At 51.7% G+C, this 21567-nt stretch overlaps 1 protein-coding gene and 1 non-coding gene across 2 annotated transcripts; one reads left to right on the top strand and one right to left on the bottom strand.

Moving 5' to 3' along the window:
* Nucleotides 1–1331: 1331 nt before the first annotated feature.
* Nucleotides 1332–4142, bottom strand: RNF26 (ring finger protein 26). Its single transcript, XM_004052274.5, has one exon. It carries the CDS (start codon nucleotides 3517–3519, stop codon nucleotides 2218–2220), a length of 1302 nt encoding a protein of 433 aa, XP_004052322.3. The 5' UTR covers nucleotides 3520–4142; the 3' UTR covers nucleotides 1332–2217.
* An 11167-nt stretch (nucleotides 4143–15309) lies between these two features.
* LOC115936413 (small nucleolar RNA ACA64) lies at nucleotides 15310–15426 on the top strand. Its single transcript, XR_004071898.1, has one exon. It is a non-coding gene; the product is annotated as a small nucleolar RNA ACA64 (small nucleolar RNA).
* Nucleotides 15427–21567: the final 6141 nt, after the last annotated feature.

The following is a 21567-nucleotide window of genomic DNA, read 5'->3' as shown; positions in this document are numbered from 1 at the left end:
CACACATACCCCTGCCCTGATCCAACAAAAAAGAGCCGAGGACTTTCGTCCATGGCTGCTCCGGCTGCTTGCCTGCCCCCGATGAGCGGAAAGCTATTGCTCTGTAACCCGAGTGAGCGGCGTCCTCGGGCGTCTAAAGATAAGCAGTTTCTGAGATGACCACAAGGGGGTGCCCTGGCCCCAGAATGCCGCAGGGATCCTGGGTAGCTTGAGCTCCTGACTATGCGTGGGTGAGGGAGAGGAGGGGTATTGAGGTCGGCCAAAGGAATTCCAGATGCGGATGGAAGAAAAGGGGGGGTCCTTTACTCCCAACTCAGGAAGTTTATCTTCCATCATAAAATGTTTATCTCCACATTAAACAGAGACTGGAAGGAGCCAGGCCTCCCCTTGCTCAGCTCCCTGTCCCGGATTGAGGGGAGGAAAGAGCAAGTGCCAAGCCCTCCCAGTTCTGAGGTGGAGATGAGGAGCCCTCCCCCACTGTGCTGGGCATAGCCTGGGTGGGCCGAGCCACTGTGTCTGAGGCTAGCCACAAAGCCCCTCAAGGCTCCCCCCACCCCTGGGGCCCACCCCCAACCCAATGACTAACAAACCAGGACTGCCCAGCCGCATCTGCACAGCCTCAACCCAAGGAAGGGGGGGTGCCTCTCCTCAGAGTTTCCTTCTGAGCTACCGGCACCCCCTTCCTGAAGGCAGTCCCAGGCACTGTGGTCCCAGACAGAACATACAATTATGGGGGAGTGCCCCTGCTCTTCTGCTGGTCATGTGAGGGCAGATACAGCCAATGGGGACTGAGCCCCAAATGTGAGCTAGAGACAGGCCTTAGGCAGCCTCCACCAGGAGATCCCGCAGCCACACTCCAGCCCAGCCCTGCACCAGACCCCCATGCCAAGACACACAGAGACACACACCAGCTCCTCCTGGGATCCGAGGGTAGACTGGACTCCAGGCAGCAGGAACCCCATGCTCCCTCCCAGGAAGACTGGCCCGGCGGAGGAGCTGGGAAGGTTGACTCAAGGGGTGAGATGGTTCACATTCCTCTCTACAAGGGCTTAATTTGGGAAAAAATAGAAAAAATAGAAGGCTTTTCGAAAGCCATGTGTGCGAGAGGGGACAAATCAGAAGGGATGAGAGCTCACAGAGCCATGCCTGGCATGCACTCTCCCCATGACATAGTCTTCCCAGCCTATCTTAGTTCCTTCCCTGTCCCCCCTCTAAAGCCCAGGTACCCCCACAGCCCACACTTCTGACTCTGGCGGGGCCGAAGGACCCTGATGCAAGGTCTGTTGCCTTGACCAACTGCTCCCTTGCAGGGATGCACACAGAGACTGTCGGAGCTGTCAAGAGAACTTTATTCATTGGAAACTGGGCCAGAGACCCCTCAGGAAGCTGCAAGCCCCTGGGCCCTGGGCCCTTCTGTATTTGGACCCTAGTGAAATGTGCACAGTCTGCCCTCTCCAATGCCAGGGAGAGACAGAGAGGAATGCCATTTTTCTGTGTGATGTGGGAGTGACAGGGGAAAGAGCAGAAATCCGGTTATCCCTCCTGAGACTCCCAGTGAGCTGGGATGCCACAGGGCACGTGGCCCTAAAGTCAGGTGCAGATGCATCCCCCATCCCAGGGGTAAACTCCTGAGCCTGGCTTTTGGATCAGGTTGGGAGGGAGCCTCATCAGACGATCACAGGCAGAGGTGGCTCTGAGGGCACCCGAGAGATACTAACCCCAAAGCCTACCAGGGCACAGGGGCTCTGGCTGAACACAAAGGTTTAAGATCATCCGAAGGCCCCTGAGTTGCCAAAACACCCAAATGACACTGATGTGTTGTGGCCGCAAAAGCTGGGGAGGAAATGTGAAGGAGGCAGGAAAAGGACCTATAGATCTCCAACAGAAAAACCAGAAGCAGACAGGGGTAACCCCAGAGGCATCTGGGTGGGCCCTGGGCAGGCTGGAGGAGAGCCCACAGCAAATAGTCTCAGGGCCCTTGCATAGTGACATACTCACCACCCTCAGCATCGAAGGGACCCACTGGGTAAAGAGAAGCCATGTTATCCTGCCCCCACCCAGATCATAGTCTTCCATCTCAATGTCCTGGATGTATGGCAAGACGGCCACAGGGGTAGGAGGGGATTCAGACCAGGACCCGGAGATGCGGTGTTAATGCTGTCCTAGCGTGAGTGCCTGCGTGGAGCATGGAGGGGTGGGCAGGCAGGGAAGGAGTCTTCAGAGGTAGACATTGAGGGTCTGCAGGATGCCCCGGCGGCAGAGCGGGCAATTGCGGTGGTAGACGGGGTGGCGCATCAGGATTTCAGTGCAGGCCTGGCACAGGCACAGATGCCGGCAGGGCAGGAGCAACACTGTCTTGCTCTGGTCCTGGCAGATTACACACTTCTTCCGCTCCTCTTGCTCCTTCAGCAACTTCCATGGGTCTTGCCCACCTGCAGGCTCCTCCTCATTGAGCCTCTCTCGGCCCCTGACAGGTGTCACTCTGATGGTCCTGGCCTCCTCCTCTTCTGCCTCTGATCTGCGCCCCACTTCAGGAAGAGTGTCCTGTCTCCGGGTCCTAACTGAGAACACCCTCATAGGGTCACCCTGGGGAGCTCCAGGTGCCCCTCCCCGGTTTGGCCAACTCGCCAGCTGCAGACTGCGGCTCCAGACTCGGCGCCAGGCCTCCGAGCCCAGTGCTAGGCGAGAGAGCCGCATGACATCCTCTCGAAGACGGTGGTAGGATGGCCGGGCATGGAGCTGGCTGAGTGCCTGGGTAGCCAGCCTCAGGGTGAAGTCCGGATGCAACACAGTCACCGTCACTGCCAGCACACAAGCTAGCAACACCAGGCCAGTGAGATTGACAAGCACAAAGCTGGCCAGGAGGCGGGCAGCTGAGGCCAGCAGCTCCAGGGCTAGTTGGCAGGGTGTCCAAAGGAGGATGGCCATGGCCACAGCACTGCTGGAAATGTGGGCTAGGAAGGCAGCCACTACATCCGTCATCCTCCACAGAGGCCCGGTCACTGCATCCCACAGGGCCAGCACCAGGGAAAAGAGGTTCTGAGTGCCGATGAGGCAGATGTTGACCAGGCTGTTGATCACATAAGCCACCAGGCTCATGGCAATGGCACAGATGTCACAGGCCTGGCGCAGCAAAGCATGGCCACTGGAGACCACATTGAGGACGCCCCGGTGCAGTATCTCCCTGCTCCGCAGTGCCCCATGAGAGGCCAGGTGCCCCAGGAGCTTTAGGCTCTCTAGGCCTGAGCAGCAGCTATACAGCAGAGTACACAAGGCCTGCAAGCCCCCACATGTGAACCGGACCACGGCTTCGATCAAGGCCAGCAATGAAAGCAAGACTCCGCGGCCCAAGTGCAGAAGACTAGTCAGTACCGTGTGCGGCAGGTTGTAGACGAAGGCCAGGAGCCAGGCCAGGGAAGCCAGGAGGGAGGACACCAGCAGGAAGTTGAGGTCCAACACCAAGGTCAGCACGTCCAGCACCAGGCCCAACCCATTCACTACCAGGTACACTGCCTCCATGATAGGGCTATGGAAGTTAGTCCAAAACAAAGTCTGGCTCCTCGGTTGGGGGGTTGTCAAGGTTGTCAATATTTTAGGGGGTCTGGGATTAATTTGGAAGGAAAATGAGCAGTCTCCAACCCAGGGGGTACCAAGAATCTGAGGAAGAAGTGGGTAAGACGGAAGTGGAGTCTTGGTAGAGGGAAAGGTGGCCAGGTGCCAGTCCAAGAGTCCAGGTTTTGAAGATGGGCTGTTTGGGAGGGAAGAGGCCAAACATCTCTAAAGCGAAGGCGAGCCCAGGCCGTAGGAGCGACCTCAGCTTTGGATGCCTGGTGCGGCGAACCACGGCCGGGCAACGGGTCAGACCGGGAGGAGACGAGGAACGGATGGAATGGGATCGGATCGGATCGGGTCGCGTCGGGTCGGGCCGGGGCCGGGTGGGGTCGATGTAAGCTGGGCGCAGGCTCGCAGTCCAGCTACGCAGGTGCCCCTGTCCCCGCCCGGCCCCCGTCCTCCCGCTAGCGGCGCTTTGCACCCAAAAGGGGAGTGGGAGAGGCAGCCAGCTTCAGCAAACCCCAAGCGCAGCCCCTACTCCGCTGGGCGCCGCCATCTTGTGTGCAAAGGGGTGGAGCCAGAGGCGTGACGAGGAGGGAGGGACGACAAACCCCAGCCAATCGGTGAAGGCCAACCACAACAACGTCGATCACTCATTGGTCCGTTTGAATGGCGCCCGAACGCATTTACTTTCCAAAGGGAAGGAGAGGCGACAGATTAAATCCCTTCCCCCTTTAGGCGGGGATTGGTTCGTTGGCGGGCAGCGTCGAAATACGCTCTCCTAGCCCCACCCTCTAAAAGAGCAGGGTCTTGGACTCCCCTCAATTTGGGAGCTGTTCTTTCTCCCGGCCTCTGAACGCGAGCTTTTTTTTTGGCTTGGGTCGGAGGTCACTGCCTCTGGGCTGGGCTTTGGAATAGCACCGCCTTCGCAGCCTGCTCAGATCCGTCTCCTCATTCTCTTCTATTTATTCATCTATTCTATCATTTATTGAACTCCTGCAGTGCATTGAGGATACAAAAAAATTTTAAGACACTGCCTGCTGTTCACAAGGGAAAGCAGATTATTACAGGGGATTCCCAAACTGCTATTCCAAACTTTCCTCACCAGGTTTTTCAACATCTCGGAAGATTACTTCATTGTCATTGAGAAAAAGGGGCTACAGATTTAGAAACCGCTCAGCTTCCTACCCTGGGCCTTCCTACCCTAGAGTGCAGTGGCGCCATCTCGGCTCACTGCAACCTCTGCCTCCCGGGTTCAAGCGATTCTCCTGCCTCAGCCTCCCGGGTAGTACAGGCGCCCACCACCTCACCCGGCTAATTTTTGTATTTTTAGTAGAGACGAGGTCTCCATGTTGGCCAGGCTGGCCTCGAACTCCTGAACCTCGTGATCCACCCGCCTCGGCCTCCCAAAGTGCTGAGATTACAGGCGTGAGCCACCAAGCCCGGCCCTGTCCTTTTCTTTAATACTCAAACAATAGTCAAAATATATTTGAAACCCCATCCCAAATATATTGGAATCCTGGTGTTTTCTACTAACTCCAAGGATGCTTAGCAGACTCCTAGTGGACTTATCTTTCCCCTGGTCACCTTTGCTGAATTTCCTACTTGAGTTGAATTCTCTGTCTCCACTCCTGGGCTCCTGAAAGTGTCCGTCCCCCTTCAGTCTGCCCTGAACACTGCCTCAGAGTCCTTCATTCTCCAAAGCATCACTGATAAGAAGCTGAGGTGTGCAGCAAACCTTTACTGAGGCCTTGGGGTCGTGGTAGGGGTACGCTATAGTGCAGAGGAAGGACTGCAGTCGCTGAAACTCCTCTGGCTTATTCCTACCCTTTCTCTCTCCCTGCTCTCAGGCCCTGCCCAGGTTATGGTTTGTTGTGTTGTGATGTGTTGCTGATGTTTTTATTTTCCTACTCGCATCCTCCCGCCAGTGTCAAATCTTGGAGAATGTGCCCACCTCCCTTTCAAGATAGTTGATCCCATCGCCCGTACCATCTCCTCTTCAGGGATCTTACTTGTCCAGTGAACACTATGTTGTTATTAATCAATCTTCCTCCAGCACTTGACACCACTGACCACTTCCTCCACCCTTGGCCTCAGAAGCATTACCCTTTCCTATATTCTTTCTGTTTCCATCATAGCCTCCTCTCCTGTATACACAATGATTTCTGAATTTGTGTCTTCAGCCTGAACCTGTCCTGCAAAGTTCAGGCTCCAGGCTGCTTCCTGGACATGAACGGTTCATGGGTATCCCACTGGTGCTTCCTACACAATATGTCCAAAGTCAAACTTGGCAAACGTGCTGTGCCTGCACTGTGTGCAATTAACTGGCCAGTTTTCCACACCAAGAAGCATGTAAAGGCCTTCTCAGAGTTGGCAGGATCCTCTAAGAGAGGATTTCCATTCGTTTAGGACCAAGACCTCCCCTTTGAGTGATTTGAGACTCACTAATCCAAAGCCCTCTTTAATGAGCTACAACCCTTGACTCCCAGGAAACCTAGCAGGTAATCCTGCTTTGGGCAGGGACAAAGACTCCAGCTGGCTTTGGGGAGGCAGTTCAAATTGTTTGACAATGTTAGTCCCAGGGATTGAGAAGAAAATAAGCCAGATATTGAGAAAGCTGAACACCTAGAAGCCCTATCCTTGCAGTATTTTCTAATGGAAGATGTAGTGTAAAGCCCTCTGGAGGCCTGCTCTGGCGGCAGCTGGTTTCTGCTGTTGTGCTAACTTCAGGGGTTTTTTTGTTTAGTTTTGTTTTGCTCAGCGTAAGATTCTAGCTGGGACAATAGAAGGGATTTTTAGACACTATGAAGGACTGAGGATTAAGAGATTGGAAAAACCAGAAAAGAATGTCTAATTCAGGGGTTTTGTTTTGTGCTATTGTGTATATTATGGCCCTCCCCATCGTCTCCTCATCAAGCATTCAGTAAAATCTATATTATTGCCACGTTTTAGGTTGGTTTTTTTTATTTTGTTTTTAATTATGCAAATCATTTACAGGGTCCCCAAGTCAAAACTTTATAAAAAGATACAGTCGCAGAAGGTTTGCTTTCATCCTTGTACCCTCCACCCTGTTCCCTCCCAGTGCCACCCAAGCTTGAGAGGACCCCAAGTATTACAAACATAGACAAAAAATGTCTCCATAAAGGAGCACCTGGGTCCTCTATCAGTCAGGATCCAGTGCTCGTTACTGGTGCGGAAAAGCCTATAGCCCCAAACGTCAGCTCTGCAAACAACACGGTTCAGGCCCGAAGAAGCTCTTCAGCTCTTCTGCACTTGTTTGTTTGAGACAGTCTCGCTCTGTCACCCAGGCGGGAGTGCAGTGGCACGAGCTCAGCTTACTGCAACCTCCACCTCCCAGGCTCAAGTGCTTCTTGTGCCTCAGTCTACCCCAGTAGCTGGGACTACAGGCGTGCACCACCACATCCAGCTAACTTTTGTATTTTTAGTAGAGACGGGGTTTCACCATGTTGGCCAGGCTGGTCTTGAACTCCTGGCCTCAAGTGATCTGTCCGCCTCGGCCTCCCAAAGTGTTGGGATTACAGGCGTGAGCCACCGTGCTGACTCTGTCCTACACATCTTACAAAAAAAAAAAGAAAGAAAGAAAAAAGAAAAGAAAAGAAAAGAAAGAAAGAAGAAAAGAAATTAACGTGGTTTGTGCAATGTGGCTGAGGAACATTTTTCAATATTAATTCCTATTTATCTTTAAATTTGCATATATGTAAATATAGAGAAACACACATGTGTATTTAACTAGCTATATTCTAGTTTTGACTTAAGGAAAAACTAGTTTTCCCTAGTTTTGCACTAAGGAAAAAACCTACTTGCAATTTTAGTCTTTGATTTAAAAGACTGTCAAGGGCAAGTCGATGATAACAGTAATGACACGGTTAGTAAAGATAATAAAGATGAACAAGCCAGGATTTTGGCCAAAAATCTAGAAGCATTTTTTTGGTGACATGTCCCCTGTATGGCACATAGTTGAACTTGTTATTAGAAGACACAGCCTAATTGTGCTGATAATAATGGCATTTTTGGAAAAATAAAAAGATTATATGCAATATTCTGGATGTGCCCAAAGATGAAATATCTTGGAAAAAACTGTATCACAATTGACCTTACAACTACTCTTGGATACATGATGGGAATGCTGGCTAAATGCTGTTAAAACAAGTCGGTTTAATTTAGACAAGAAACTAGAAGGGCTGGGCACCATGGCTCACACCTGAAATTCCAGCACTTGGGGAGGCCAAGGTGGGCGGATCGCTTGAGCCCAGGAGTGCAATACCAACCTGGGCAACATGGCGAAACCCTGTCTCTACTAAAAATACAAAATATTAGCTGGGCATGGTGGCATGTGCCTATAGTCTCAGCTACTCGGGAAGCTGAGGTGGGAGAATCACCTGAATTTGGGAAGTCGAGGCTGCAGTGAGCTGTGATCGCACCACTTTACTCCAGCCTGGGCAACAGGGTTGAGACCCTGGAAAGAAAGAGAGAAAAAGAGAAAGAGAAGAGAGAGAGAGGAAGGAAGGAGAGAAAGAAAAGGGAGAGAGAGAGAAAAAAAAAGAAAGAAGGAAGGAAGGAAGGAAAGAAAGAAAGAAAGAAAAGAAAAGAAAGAAGAAAGAAAGAAAGAAAGAAAGAAAAAAGAAAGAAAGAAAGGCAAAGAAAGAAAGAAGAAAGAAGAAAGGAAGAGAAGAGACAAAGAAAGAGAGAGAGGAGGGGGAAGAAGGGAAAGAAGGAAGAAAGGAAGGAAAGGGAGGGAAGGAAGGAGGGAAGGAAGGGGAAACTAGAAGACTGAGCAGCGTTAAGAAGATTCACAAAGAACAAATTATGGTCTCAAATGGAAAATCAAATTACCCTTGCACGTGCACTACCCACAGATATTTGAGATGGTTGTTTAATATGGATAATATTGATAAAAGTGTAACCAAAATACTGCTCATTTGGATTTTTTTTAAACAAGTGATGAGCCACTATTGATACTTTATTATGAACTGAAGTCCATAGTTTACATTAGGGTTCACTCTTGGTGTTGTACATTCTATGGGTTTTGACAAATGTTTAATGACATTTATCCATCATACAGTGTTATAGAGAATAGTTTCATTGCCCTAAAAATCCTCTGTGCTGTGCCTATTCATCCCTCCTTCCCCCCAGACTCCTGGCAACCACTGATCTTTTTACTGTTTCCATAGTTTTGCCTGTTGTAGAATGTCATATAGTTGAAATCGTACAGTATGTAGCCTTTTCAGATTGGCTTCTTTCTCTTAGCAATATGGATTTAAGTTTCCTCCGTATCTTTTCATAGCCCATTTCTTTTTAGCACTAAACGATATTCCATTGTTTGGATGTACTAGCTAATTTATCCATTCATCAATTGAATGACATCTTGGTTGCTTCCAGGTTTGGGAATGATGAATAAGCTCTGCTATAAACATTCATGTGCATTCAGGTGGACATAAGTCTTCAACTCATTTGGGTAAATACCAAGGAACACAATTGCTGGATCATAAATATAGCATGAGTATTTTTAGTTTTGCAAGAAATCACCAAACTGTCTTCTAAAGTGGCTGTACCGTCTTGCATTCCCACCAGCAATGAGTGATAATTCCTGCTGCTGCTCATCTTCCTCAGCATTTTGCGGTGTCAGTTTTGGATTTTGGCCATTCTAATGAGTATGTAATGGTATCTCGTTGCTGTTTTAGTTTACATTTCCCTGACAGTATATAGTGTGGAGCATCATTTCACATGCTTATTTTCTATCCGTATATCTTCTTTAATAAGGTGTCAAGGTTTTGGGCCCACTTTTAGATTGGGTTGTTTTCTTATTTTTAAGTTTTAAGAGTTTCTTTTATGCCAGACCTACAGTCCCAGCTACTCAGAAGGCTAAGGCAGGAGGACCACTTCAGCCCAGGAGTTCTGGGCTGTAGTGCACTATACCAATAGGTGTCTGCACTAAGTTCGGCATCAATGTGGTAACCTCCCAGGAATGGGTGACCACCAGGTTGCCTAAGGAAGGGTGAATTAGCCCAGGTCAGAAATAGAGCAGATCGGCCGGGCATGGTGGCTCATGCCTGTAATCCCAGCACTTTTGGAGGCCAAGGTGGGCAGATCACGAGGTCAAGAGATAGAGACCATCCTGGCCAACATGGTGAAACTCCATCTCTAAAAAAATACAAAAATTAGCTGGGCATGGTGGCACGCGCTTGTAGTCCCAGCTACTCGGGAGGCTGAGGCAGGAGAATCGCTTGAACCTGGGAGGCAGAGGTTGCAGTGAACCGAGATCGTGCCACTGCACTCCAGCCTGGTGACAGGCTGAGACTCTGCCTCAAAAAAAAAAAAAAAAAAAAAAAAAAGTAAAAAGAAAAGAAAAAAGAAATAGAGCAGATCAAAAATCCTATGGCGATCAGTAGTGGGCTCATACATGCGAATAGCCACTGCACTCCAGCCTGGGCAACACAGTGAGAATCTGTATTAAAAAGAAACAAAAAAAAAGAGTCCTTTGTATATTTTGGATAACAGTCCTTTATCAGATGTGTCTATTGCAAATATTTTCTCCCAGTGTGTAGCTTGTCTTCTTATTCTCTTGATAGCTGCTTAATTTTGAAAAAATAAAAACACAGGAAGGTTAAACCAGAAATAACATTAATTACTGCAAGGGGTGGCGGGTGGAGAAATGGAATGGAAGGGATGGGGAGGAAGTGACACTCCTTTGAGTATACCGTTTTTGTATAATGTTGACTTTTTTTTTTGAGACAGAGTCTCACTCTGTCACCCAGGCTGGAGTGCAGTGGCATGATCTTGGCCCACTGCAACCTCTGCCGCCCAGGTTCAAGTGATTCTCCTGCCTCAGCCTCCCAAGTAGCTGGGATTACAGGCACCTGCCACTGCACCTGGCTAATTTTTGTAGTTTTAGTAGAGACGGGGTTTCACCATCTTGGCCAGGCTGGTCTTGAACTCCTTGACCTTGTGATCCACCCGCCTCGGCCTCCCAAAGTGCTGGGATTACAGGCATGAACCACCACGCCTGACCTAATTTTGACTTTTAGAAGAATGCTAATGTTCTTTATATTCAAAAATTAAATTAAATTAAATCAATAGAAATGAGAAAGAAAAAACCAAAATGCAAATAGAAAAAAAAAAACCCAGCTGTGTTTCATATAGAATAATATAGTCACACAAAAAGGGAAGGGGTACAAGCTAATTGTAGACTCCAGTGGCTCACGCTTGTAATCCCAGAACTTTGGGAGGCCGAGGTGGGTGCATTACTTGAGGCCAGGAGTTCAAGACCAGACTGGGCAACATGGTGTCGCTACTAAATAAATACATACATACATAAATAAAACACACGTGCATGTTTGTTATAAATGTTATAATAATAAAAAAATAAATTAGCCAAGTGTGATGATGCATGCCTGTAAGTCCCAGCTACTTGGGAGGCTGAGGTGGGAGGAACACTTTGAGCCTGGAAGTTCAAGGCTGCAGTGAGCTAAGACTGCACTACTACACTCCAGCATGGGTGACAGAGCGAGACTCTGTTTCAAAAAAGAATAATAAGGAAAAAAAATATTTTAAATATTTTCTGGGATCAAATATTTATCATATGTAACCCCTTTAAAATATTTGAACATGACATATAAAATTTATGATCCCTTTCTGAGTCTAAGTCTTGCTTAAGCATATTAGTAATAATTTCATTTGCTAAGGCCTCAGCAGAGCAGTTTCTCCATATTAAAATTAATTTGTTGGCCGGGCGTGGTGGCTCATGCCTGTAATCCCAGAACTTTGGGAGGCCGAGGCGGGTGGATCACCTGAGGTCAGGATTTCAAGACCAGCCTGGCCAACATGGGGAAACCCAGTCTCCACAAAAATACAAAAATTAGCTGGGCATGATGGTGGGTACCTGTAATCCCAGCTACTCAGGAGGCTGAGGTGGGAGAATCGCTTGAACCCAGGAGGCAGAGGTTGCAGTGAGCCGAGATAGCGCCCATTGCCCTCTATCCTGGGTGACAGAGCAAGACTCTGTCCCCCCCCCCAAAAAAAATTAATTTTTTAAGGCCGGGCACGGTGGCTTACGCTTGTAATCCCAGCATTTTGGGAGGCAGAGGTGGGCAAATCCCTTGAGCCCAGGAGTTCAAGACCAGCCTGGGCCACATGGCAAAACCCCATCACTACCAAAAAAACGAAAACAAAAATTAGTCGAGCGTGGTGGCACGTGTCTGTGATCCCAGCTACTTGGGAGGCTGAGGTGGGAGGCTCACTTGAGCCCATGTTGCAGAGGTTGCACTGCACTGCAGATGTTGCAGTGAGCTCAGATGGCACCACCGCACTCCAGCCTGGATGACAGAGTGAGACCCTGTCTCAAAAAAAAAAAAAAAAAATTGGCCGGGGCGCGGTGGCTTACGCCTGTAATCCCAGCAGTTTAGGAGGCCAAGGCAGGTGTATCACTTGAGGTCAGGAGCTGGAGACAAGCCCGGCCGACATGGTGAAACCTTGTCTCTACTAAAAATACAAAAAATTAGCTGGGCATGATGGTGCATGCCTGTAAACCCAGCTACTTGGGAGGCTGAAGCAGGAGAATCACTTGAACCTGGGAGGCAGAGGGTGCAGTTTGCTGAGGTTGCACCACTGCAGTCCAGCCTCGGCAACAGAGCGAGACTGTCTCAAAAAAAAAAATTATTTTTTTGAAGACGTCGGAACAACTATGACTCAAGAAAGGCCAATTAATTTGGCATTACTGGCAATAGAACATGAATTATGAGAAATGTTTTATTATAACAACATAATTAAGGAATTTCCTGAAGTGAAGGCAAGGAAAATTAATTTATGGAATAAATATATAATCATGAATTGTGTATCACTTTATTACACATGTAAATATTGCTAGTCTATCATAAGCATACCCAGGCAATAATATATGTAATAATATATGCAATAATAGCTAAGTTAACTTATCTTGGATATTTTGTTGACTTTGGAGCATACAAAAACCATAGCGTTACTTTTTTGTTTTGTTTTGTTTTTTTGAGACAAAGTATCTCTCTGTCGCCCGGGCTGGAGTGCAATGACATAATCTCAGCTCACTGCAACCCCTGCCTCCCGGTTTCAAGTGATTCTCCTGCCTCAGCCTCCCGAGTAGCTGGGATTACAGGCAGGCGCCACCACGCCTGGCTAATTTTTGTACTTTTAGTAGAGACAGGGTTTCACCATGTTGGTCAGGCTGGTCTCGAACTCCTGATGTCAAGTGATCTGCCTGCCTCGGCCTCCCAAAGTGCTGGGATTACAGGCGTGAACCACCGCACCCAGCCAGCTTTACACATTTTTAAATTTTGTCATTAGAAGGCATATTTGTCAAGGTAGGAGGATAGAGCATACCGAACAGCTAGTTAGCTTTCAAATATTTCAAATATTTAGACATATGATATGTCAGCCTTCATTTATACCCTGCCTTATCTCCACAGATGTTATGAGAGTGGAGGGCTGTTCCTTCTATCCCTCTTTAGGTAGCTATTTTTATGTTTTTTATTTATTTATTTATTTTGAGACAGGTCTTGCTCTGTCATCCAAGCTAGAGTACAGTGGCACCATCTTGTCTCACTGCAGCCTTGACTTCCCAGGCTCCAGCGATCCTCCCACCTTGGCCTCCTGAATAGCTGGGATTACAGGCGTGCGCCACCACACCCAGCTAATTTTTGGATTTGTTTTGTTTTGTTTTCGGTAGAGGTGGGGTTTCGTCATGTTGCCCAGGCTGGTCTCAAACTCCTGGGCTCAAGCCATCCACCTGTCTTGGCCTCCCACAGTGCTGGGATTACAGGTATGAGCCATCTTGCCCAGCCATATACCTATCTTTTTAATTTAAAATCATGTTTGGTAAAGACTGTAAAGAATAGCCTTCCCTTCACATCTATTTGTTTATGGATATCTTTTTATTATCAGTTTGGAGTCATGGATTCCTATTTTATTCAAATTCAATGGGTTTTATTCCATTACAGTCCACACCAGTGTATAGAGATTGTCCTCACTGTTTTTTGTTTTGTTTTTTTTTTTCTGTTGCTGTTTTTTTGAGACACAGTCTTGCTCTGTTGCCCAGGCTAGAGTGCAGTGGCACAATCTTGGCTCACTGCAACCTCCACCTCCCAGGTTCAAGCAATTCTTGTGCCTCAGCCTCCTGAGTAGCTGGGACCACAGGCGCGCACCATCATGCCTGGCTAATTTTTGTATTTTTAGTAGAGAGAGGGTTTCACCATGTTGGCCAGGCTAGTCTCGAACTCCTGACCTCAAGTGATGGGCCCGCCTCGGCCTCCCAAAGTGTTGGGTGTGAGCCACTGCGCCCGGCCTGTCCTCATTCTTTTAACAGTTGCATAGTACTCCACTGCGTGGATTTGGTGCAAGGATTGTTTTTAGTGGACTCGGTGAAGTGCTGTATCCCACCTCCAAGAGGTTGCCAAGGGGATCTCAGTCACATATGGATAACATAAGGGAAGAGCCCCCATCCCCACACGTATCTCTCATTCTACTGTGAGACTATTATGATAAAATAAACTGGCTCGTTGGAGGTAAAATAAGGCCACACTTTGTGTGCAGGAGGCAGGCTCCCCAGAAGGGATTGGCTGTTTTCAACCTCATCATCCAACGGAAAAGAGGGATCTGAGAAGGGAAATGGAAACTTAGTAAGAGGGGCCTTTTGTTCTGTCCCTCTGGGGCCTGAGCTCTAATGGATTTAAAGTCACTCATGGTTGCTCCCCTGCTTAACACCGTTTATACACAGCCTGTTGCTCTGAGTAATTGACCATGGCTTACAAATCCTTTGTAATCTGGCCTCATCCTTCACTAACCTCAGCCTTCCCTTGCAGAGTATTAACCAACTCCTAGCAGCCCCCTGCACATAGCGAGCTCCGTCACACTTCAGACAGCACAACCCACCCCCATTTACCTGGTTACCTCCTATTCACCACCTAAAATGAAGCTCGGCATCAACTCTTCCAAGAAGCCTTCTTTCATCACCTCAGGCTGGGTTAAGTAACCGTTTTATGTGCATATTTGCACCCTGGTACGCAGCTCTTTGTGTTATAATTATTTATTTGTCTGTCGCCCTCACGAGACTGTACGTTTCTCAAGCACATGACCCTTGTTTTAGTTATCATCCTGTCTCCAGCCCCCAGCTTAGTTCCTCACTAGTGTGCTGTATCCCAAATCACAATACACATATGCACCGAGTTATGAGACAGAGAAGGGAATTACAATGCCCCTCTTGACCTCAAACCCTCTCTGCCCACATATCATCCCTAGCTTTGTTGCAAGGCTGTCATTACCCAGGATGAAGTGAAATAGAACCCAAGAGTCTGGCTTCTGCGATTCATCAATCCCGCTTTTCAGTCCCCCATCCTCCCACCTGCTCTGTAGGATGAGAAAACAATTCAAACTAGGGGCACAAGGGGGCGCTCTCAGGCCAAGATGAAATCAAGAAACCATGGTAAACCTAAATTCCAATGTCACATCGTTTTTCCACTGCTCAAGAACCTGCAGTGGCTCCCCATTGCCCACCCTATCTTAAGCTGTTCCCCTATAACCTAAGCCCATCTCATCTGCCCAAGCTCCCACGTGCATGCACCCTCTACCGTGCTGAATTTCTGCTTAGCCATGTAACTCACAAGGGTGATGCCAAGGGGTAATGGTGTAGCTAAAGCTAGCCCCCTCTCCACTTAGGTAGGTCTGGCGGCGTCAGCCACCCACATCCCTCTGGTGGTTGGGGAGCCCGGGGTTGGATGAAAATCATCCCGGGCTTTGCCAGTGGCCGCGAGTGCCCAGAGCTTCCAGGGGCCTCAGCTCACCATGCACTGCCCCGTGTGTGGCAGTGAAACCCAGGCCCTGACAGGCGCTGTGTAAAAATAAATACATAAATAAAGCTATCCTCAATGCACTCCAAGTAAACGGATACTGGAAATGAAAGTAGTGGACTAGGCTGGGCAAGGTGGCTCACGCCTGTAATCCCAGCAGTTTGGGAGGCTGAGGTGGGCGGATCACTTGAGGCCAGAAGTTCAAGGCCAGCCTGGCCAACATGGTGAAACCCCATCTCTACTAAAAATACAAAAATTAACCAAGCGTGGTGGTGCGCCTGTAATCCCAGCTACTCGGGAGGCTGAGGCAGAAGAATCGCTTGAACCCAGGAGGCAGGGGTTATAGTGAGCCGAGGTCGAGCCACTGCACTTAAGCCTGGGCAAATGAGCAAGACCCTGTCTCAAAAAAAAAAAAAAAAAAATGGGATTGCTATGTGAATATAATCTCAAGACAAGTCCCCTAGCCTCTCCACCAACTCCATCTTCTAGCCGGATGGCTGCTCTGACACTTTCTGATAGGGAAATTCTGTAGTTGTCCATATACGTGCCCCTTTCGTGGGTCCCATCTCTCTCTTTTTGCTTGTGTCATTTCCCCTGCCTCGAAAGATCATTCCTCACTCCTCCGTATCTAAACCTGACCTTTCATTGAAGGCTTCACATTTCCAGAAAGACTTTCCTAGCCAGCACAGTCCACATCGACACTCCCTTTTCTGAATCCCAGTTGCACTTCCTGTCTTTACCACACAACTGAGCTCTTAATTCAGCTGTGATTATTACACATAAACTGCGCAGGTTTTGGAGTTCGTTAGGTAAAACTTGGTTCAAATTTTGGTTCCTTGGAGTGATGACAAAATTCTGGAACTTGATTATGGTGATAATTGCACAACATTGTGAATGTGCTTAATGCCACGGAACGCTGACGTTTAAACTGGTTAGTATTCTGTTATGTGCATTTCACAATTATTTATTTGTTTATTTTTGGAGATGAGGGTCTCCATATGTTGCGCAGGCTGGCCTTGAACTACTGGGCTCAAGCAATCCTCCTACCTCAGCCTCTCGAGTAGCTGGGACCACAGGTACACACCACTGTGCCAGCTGTTAACACAGTTGTTTTTTGTTTGTTTGTTTGTTTGTTTTTTAAGACGGAGTCTCACTCTGTCGCCCAGGCTGGAGTGCAGTGGCGTGATCTCGGGTCACTCCAACCGCCACCTCCTGGGTTCAAGCGATTCTCCTGCCTCAGCCTCCCGAGTAGCTGGGACTACAGGCGCGCGACCACGCCCGGCTAATTTTTGTATTTTTAGTAGAGATGGGGTTTCACCATGTTGGCCAGGATGGTCTCGATTTCTTGACCTCGTGATCCGCCCGCCTCGGCCTCCCAGAGTGCTGGGATTACAGGCATAAACCACCGCGCCCAGCCTCTTTCCTCCCCTCTCTACTCCCGGCTCCAAGATCAGCCCTGGCAGCAGCAGTGAGGGTCCCAGGCATCGCCGGGGTGGGACGGAACAAGGCTCCCCTTCTCCAGGGCTACCCCTGGGATGCTGGCAGCCCCGTGTGGCAGGGAAGAGGAACTGCAGGAGCGTCCTTCAGGGAGGAGAGGGGCCAGAAGACCTCAACATGGCGCCCCCAGGTTTCCCACAGGCCCCCTCCTGTAGACCAGCCGGCCTTCCCCTCAGTGACGACTCAAAGTCAGATTTGAAGAGCCCTCTGGGGACATTCCTCTCCCTGGATGGTGGTATTTTGGGGAGCGGATGTGAACTTCCCTGAAGGGGAGAGGTGTAAACTCCCAGCATCCTGCTACCACCCTCCGCCCCCATCACCCTTCATTCCCCAGGTGCAGGCTGGGGGCAGAGGAGAGGGAAGGGGATTAGGGGCTGGGGCCGGGGAACCGAGACCCAGGGTGTCACCGCTGACAGCAGCGGGGCCCGCAGAGCTGCAGGGAGACAGAGCCGCGCCCCCGCGGCGCCGACGCTGCCATCTGGCTAGAGGGCCCCACTCTTTCTTTAACCAGAGGTCACAGCCTCATTGCCTACCCAGGAGGCAGCCCCGAGACGCCCCCTGCGGCCTGGGTTTTCTCCACCCTGTCCCCGCGCCCACCCCAGCTCTGCCATCCCCCGCTGCACCGCTTTGTAAAGGGGACGGCTGGTCAGACCGAATCACTGCGCGGGCCCGCGCTGGGTCGGGCCTGGAGACTGGATCTGGGGCTTCCGGAGAGCCCCAGGCTCCCCGCGCGCCCATCCACCCGCAGCCGCCTGAGCATTTATGGTAATGTTTGGGTTGGGGCGGGCGGCCGGATCCCCGCCCCCTGCCTCCGCCGGGCGGGACCTCGAGGCCGGCTCCTGGGGAGCTTAGCGCCGGCGCCTTCCCGCCGCGGCCGGGTCCCCTGGGTGGAGGCCCTGGGTGCCGGAGGCCTGAGGTCCGGCAGGTGGGCTGGCCCCCGTGCGGAGGCTCCTAAGGCCGGGGGGTACGAGAGGGACAGTCCCAGTCGGTCGGAGGAGGGGTCCGCGGGGTTGGGGACTCCGATCCCGCTCAACCTACCCTAACCACCCACTGCTGCCCACCCAACCCCCGCCTCTGGCTTAAGAGTCCATCATCCCCAGGAAGAGTCCCGATGCATCCACATCCTCTTTCTCCTTCTCTCCCCCCACCCCCTGGCAGGGAAGGGGCTGAGGGAAGAGGCCAGCAGCTCTCAGGGGAGTCGTCGGAATGCTGGGAGCCTGGGAACAGACCCTGCGGTCCCTGGGAAAGCCAGGCTGTGGGAATCCCACCGTCAGCCCCCTCCCCAGGATGGGCCACCGGATGTCAGAGACCCCAGTTCCCTAACGGGGATCTTTGTGAGGGTGGGCCCCGCCCCCCAGTTCAAGCCCCAGCCTGGCTCGACCCCAGAGTTCAGTAGGCCATCTGTGACGAAGACAGCCCCTCCCCCGCTCTCCGCCCTCCACCCCCCTGCCTGCTCCAACATAATCCTCGCCATTGTGCCCGTCGCCCCCTCCCCCCGCTCCCCCTCTCTAGACCCCTGTACAATGGGGCCTTTGCAGCCTCCAGAATGGAGATGAACTCACGGTTTTTCCAAGTTTAAAAATAGCCCCTCCCATCGCGCAGAAGGCCACCCTCCCTCTCTCCCATGGTGGTGTGGGGTGCACCTCCATCCCGGCTGTGCCTCCTTCCTCCTGCCCTGGGTCAGGTGCGAAGGACATGGGTGAGACAGCATCCGGCGGGAGCGGGGCTGCTTCCCCCGATTCAATCTCTTCCCCCACATCTTCCATCCACCCCCCAGTACAGTATCCGGTTTCCTGCCCCCTACCCTTTTCCACCCTGTTTTCACTCCTTCAGTATAATCTTCTCCTACTCACACCCACATTCTGGAAAAAATCTCCAACTTCCGCACCCCCTCCAAAGACCCAGGCCGGATCCTATTATCTGGCCTGGCCAGGGGGTTCCCCAGTCTCAGTAACTGCCAAGATTGTTGGGACTCCCACCCCATGTCCTCACAGCAGCTGCAAACACCTCTTTATCAGCTTCCTTCCTCGAGCTACTTCTGACCCACCCTTCTCATATCCTCACATCCTGGTCAAGGCCTCTGGATCCAGAAGGGTGGGTCTGAAGTCGCCAAGTTCCCTTTGCTGGAACTGAGAGAGGACACTTGGGTTCCAGTCTTGCCCCTTCATGGCCTCTGGGGACAGGTCCATCCTTGTCTTTTTACCTCCAACTCCCCAGGGCTCCACTTCTCCTTACAATGAGCTGAAAGCTCCACCCATCCAGGAGACTGTGGCTAAGGAGCCCAACCAGGACCCCCACCCCACCTGGCCTCAGTTTCTGCACCTGTGGTCAGACCTATACCAGAGACACGCAGAGGGCATTATGCGCAGGAGGGTCCCCTCATGTGTGAGGGGCCCAGGTCCACCATGGGGCTGGAGGAAAGCAGCCTTCTTGCCTGCAACCCAACAAGGGAAAAAATAAGAATTAGGACTCTGCCCCCAGGGCCTCTTCTGGCCCTGGCCTACATCTGAGCCAGGCTCTTCCAACCCAGTCCAGGTGCTGGGTCCCTGCAGGGTAGACGGCCATGGCCTCCTCCTCCACCTCCCTTCTGCTGGCTGTCACTCCTGTCCTGCTGGAAGTCCCGCAGCCACCTTCTCTCCCCTGGCGCTGCCGGAGCACTAGCCTCTGGCCTCTAAGAAGAACTGAGGGCTGATCCCCTTCACCTTCCACTCCCTCCACCCTGCTCCCTGCCTCCACTCCTGAGTCCTCTCCGAGGTCCTGACCCCTCTTTAGTTTGGAATCCCAAAGTGCCCACCTCATGAAACCATCCCAAAGCTATCTGTCCCCTGAGGCTATGACCCACTTCCGAGCAGCCTAGACAGCCCCAGGCTACTGGCTTCCTTAAAGGACAGTCTTCTGTGCTTGTTTGGTGGGGCCATGCGAAGGGACGTCACCCTGGGCTCTAGGCTCTGACCTCATTTCCCTTTCACCGCAGAGACGAATCCTCCACCCCCACCTGGCTTCACTCTCCTCCAGCGGAAGAAGAATTCAGAACTGACTGTCCTTGGTGGTTAGCTGGCTTTGTTTTCAGGCCAGAGAGGCGAATGATTAGTTAATGGTGTTAAGTGAAGGAAGGGGGTTGGGCAGGGAAGCCAGCTCCATGCCCAGCCGGGCCTGCCAGGGCAAACGGCATCCTTCAGCCATTCCCACTCCAGCCCAGCAGACAAAACATTCTCATCTAGTCAGCTCTGGGCCTGGGGCCAGTCCATACATTCACTCTGGAGGGCGAGCCAGGGTCCTCCTCTTGTTCTCCCTGCAGGCTCCAGGCTCCAGGCCCCTGGCCTGGTGGGCCTGCGCTCTGCACGGCCTCAGGCTGGAGACTAATGGCATTGGAGGAGGGGTCGAGAAGGCTCTGAAAGACAAGGCTGGTGTGGTTTTCCAGTCATCTCTGCGTCATCAAAACGCCACCCCGGAGCATGCTCTCAAGTCACCTGGCCATCTCCAGGGTTTGCTGGCTCACCCTCCACCTCCCCCAGTGAGCAGAGGGGTGGCCCCGCTGGGCAACAGACCTCTACCCAAATCCAGGCCCCTATTTGGCACTCCCTGGTGGAGGCGCACCAGCAGATGTGGACCCCTTTTCTGAGGCCAGGCTGCTGGGGTCAGAGTGAGGCAAGAGCACCTCCCCCTCCCTAGAGCCTTAGCTCAAGAGGCCAGAAGACCCAGGGAGAAGCCGGCGTTTTGGAAGAAGGCGAGCTGCAGAGCTCCCCACCCAAGCAGGTCTGATTTGATTCTTCCCTCAGCTATGGACCCACAATCAATAGGGCTGGGGAAGACATGGGGTGGGGGAAGATCAGCGCTGCCGGGATCCTTTCAATCATCAGGAACAGCAACAGGTTTGCAGGGTCAGGCTGGGGACCCTCGCCCATTAACTCTTTCTTCTCCCTGTTTCTTTCTCTTAGGTGAGGGGAAACTGAGTTCCAGGGTAGGCTCCAGAGTGAAGAGGGAAGAAACATGATTCTCAAGGCCCAGGTCTGGACAAGTGTGAACACCTTGGGCCTGCGAATTCAGCCCCCTCCTTCCTTTCTCTGGTCAAAGGCTAGACTTGCAGGAGCTTGCGTTTGAAGGGACAGCCCACAAGGCATCGTCTGCACTCCCCATACAGGTACTTCTGGGTCTGTGGGACTGGCGCAGGGTTCTTCTCCCAAAGCTGCCAGCACTGAGGCTGAGGCAGTGTCAGGCCGGCGGCAGCGCCAGTGGTGCAATCGTTCTGGGAAGCGATAGAGGCCGGCCTGAATTCTCTGTGGCAAGGGAGGGGAGCCCAAGTGGGAGGCCCCTTGGGGACACCGAGGACCAGGTCCGCTACTGCTCCTCCCCCAGGAGGTCCCCTAGGGGCTATATTGGCTGGCAGGGGCTGAGCAGCGGTGAGCCTGGCTGGCTTCGACCCGGGGCGACTCCGGGCATCCGGGACAGCTTCTCCTCGCTGCCACCTCGGCCAGTCAGACCCCGAGACACCTGTCACTACCCCCTCAGCCTTCCCAAGCCAGGAGCCTGGGAGTCCGGCTCTGGCCTACCTCCGGCAGCGCTCCTAGGCGCAGCTCCCGGGCCGGCGGCGCCGGGGCCCGCCCCCTAGGGCTGCGGCGCGCGGGGCGGGGGCTGGGGGCTGCGCGGGGCGGGGCGGGCCCGGGCGCTCCGGGCCCCCGCCCCC

This window comes from Gorilla gorilla, chromosome 9 (assembly GCF_029281585.2).
Source record: "Gorilla gorilla gorilla isolate KB3781 chromosome 9, NHGRI_mGorGor1-v2.1_pri, whole genome shotgun sequence".
Lineage (NCBI taxonomy): Eukaryota > Metazoa > Chordata > Mammalia > Primates > Hominidae > Gorilla > Gorilla gorilla.
The sequence above is the reverse complement of the archived record's forward strand: the minus strand, read 5'-3'. Positions and strand labels throughout refer to the sequence as shown.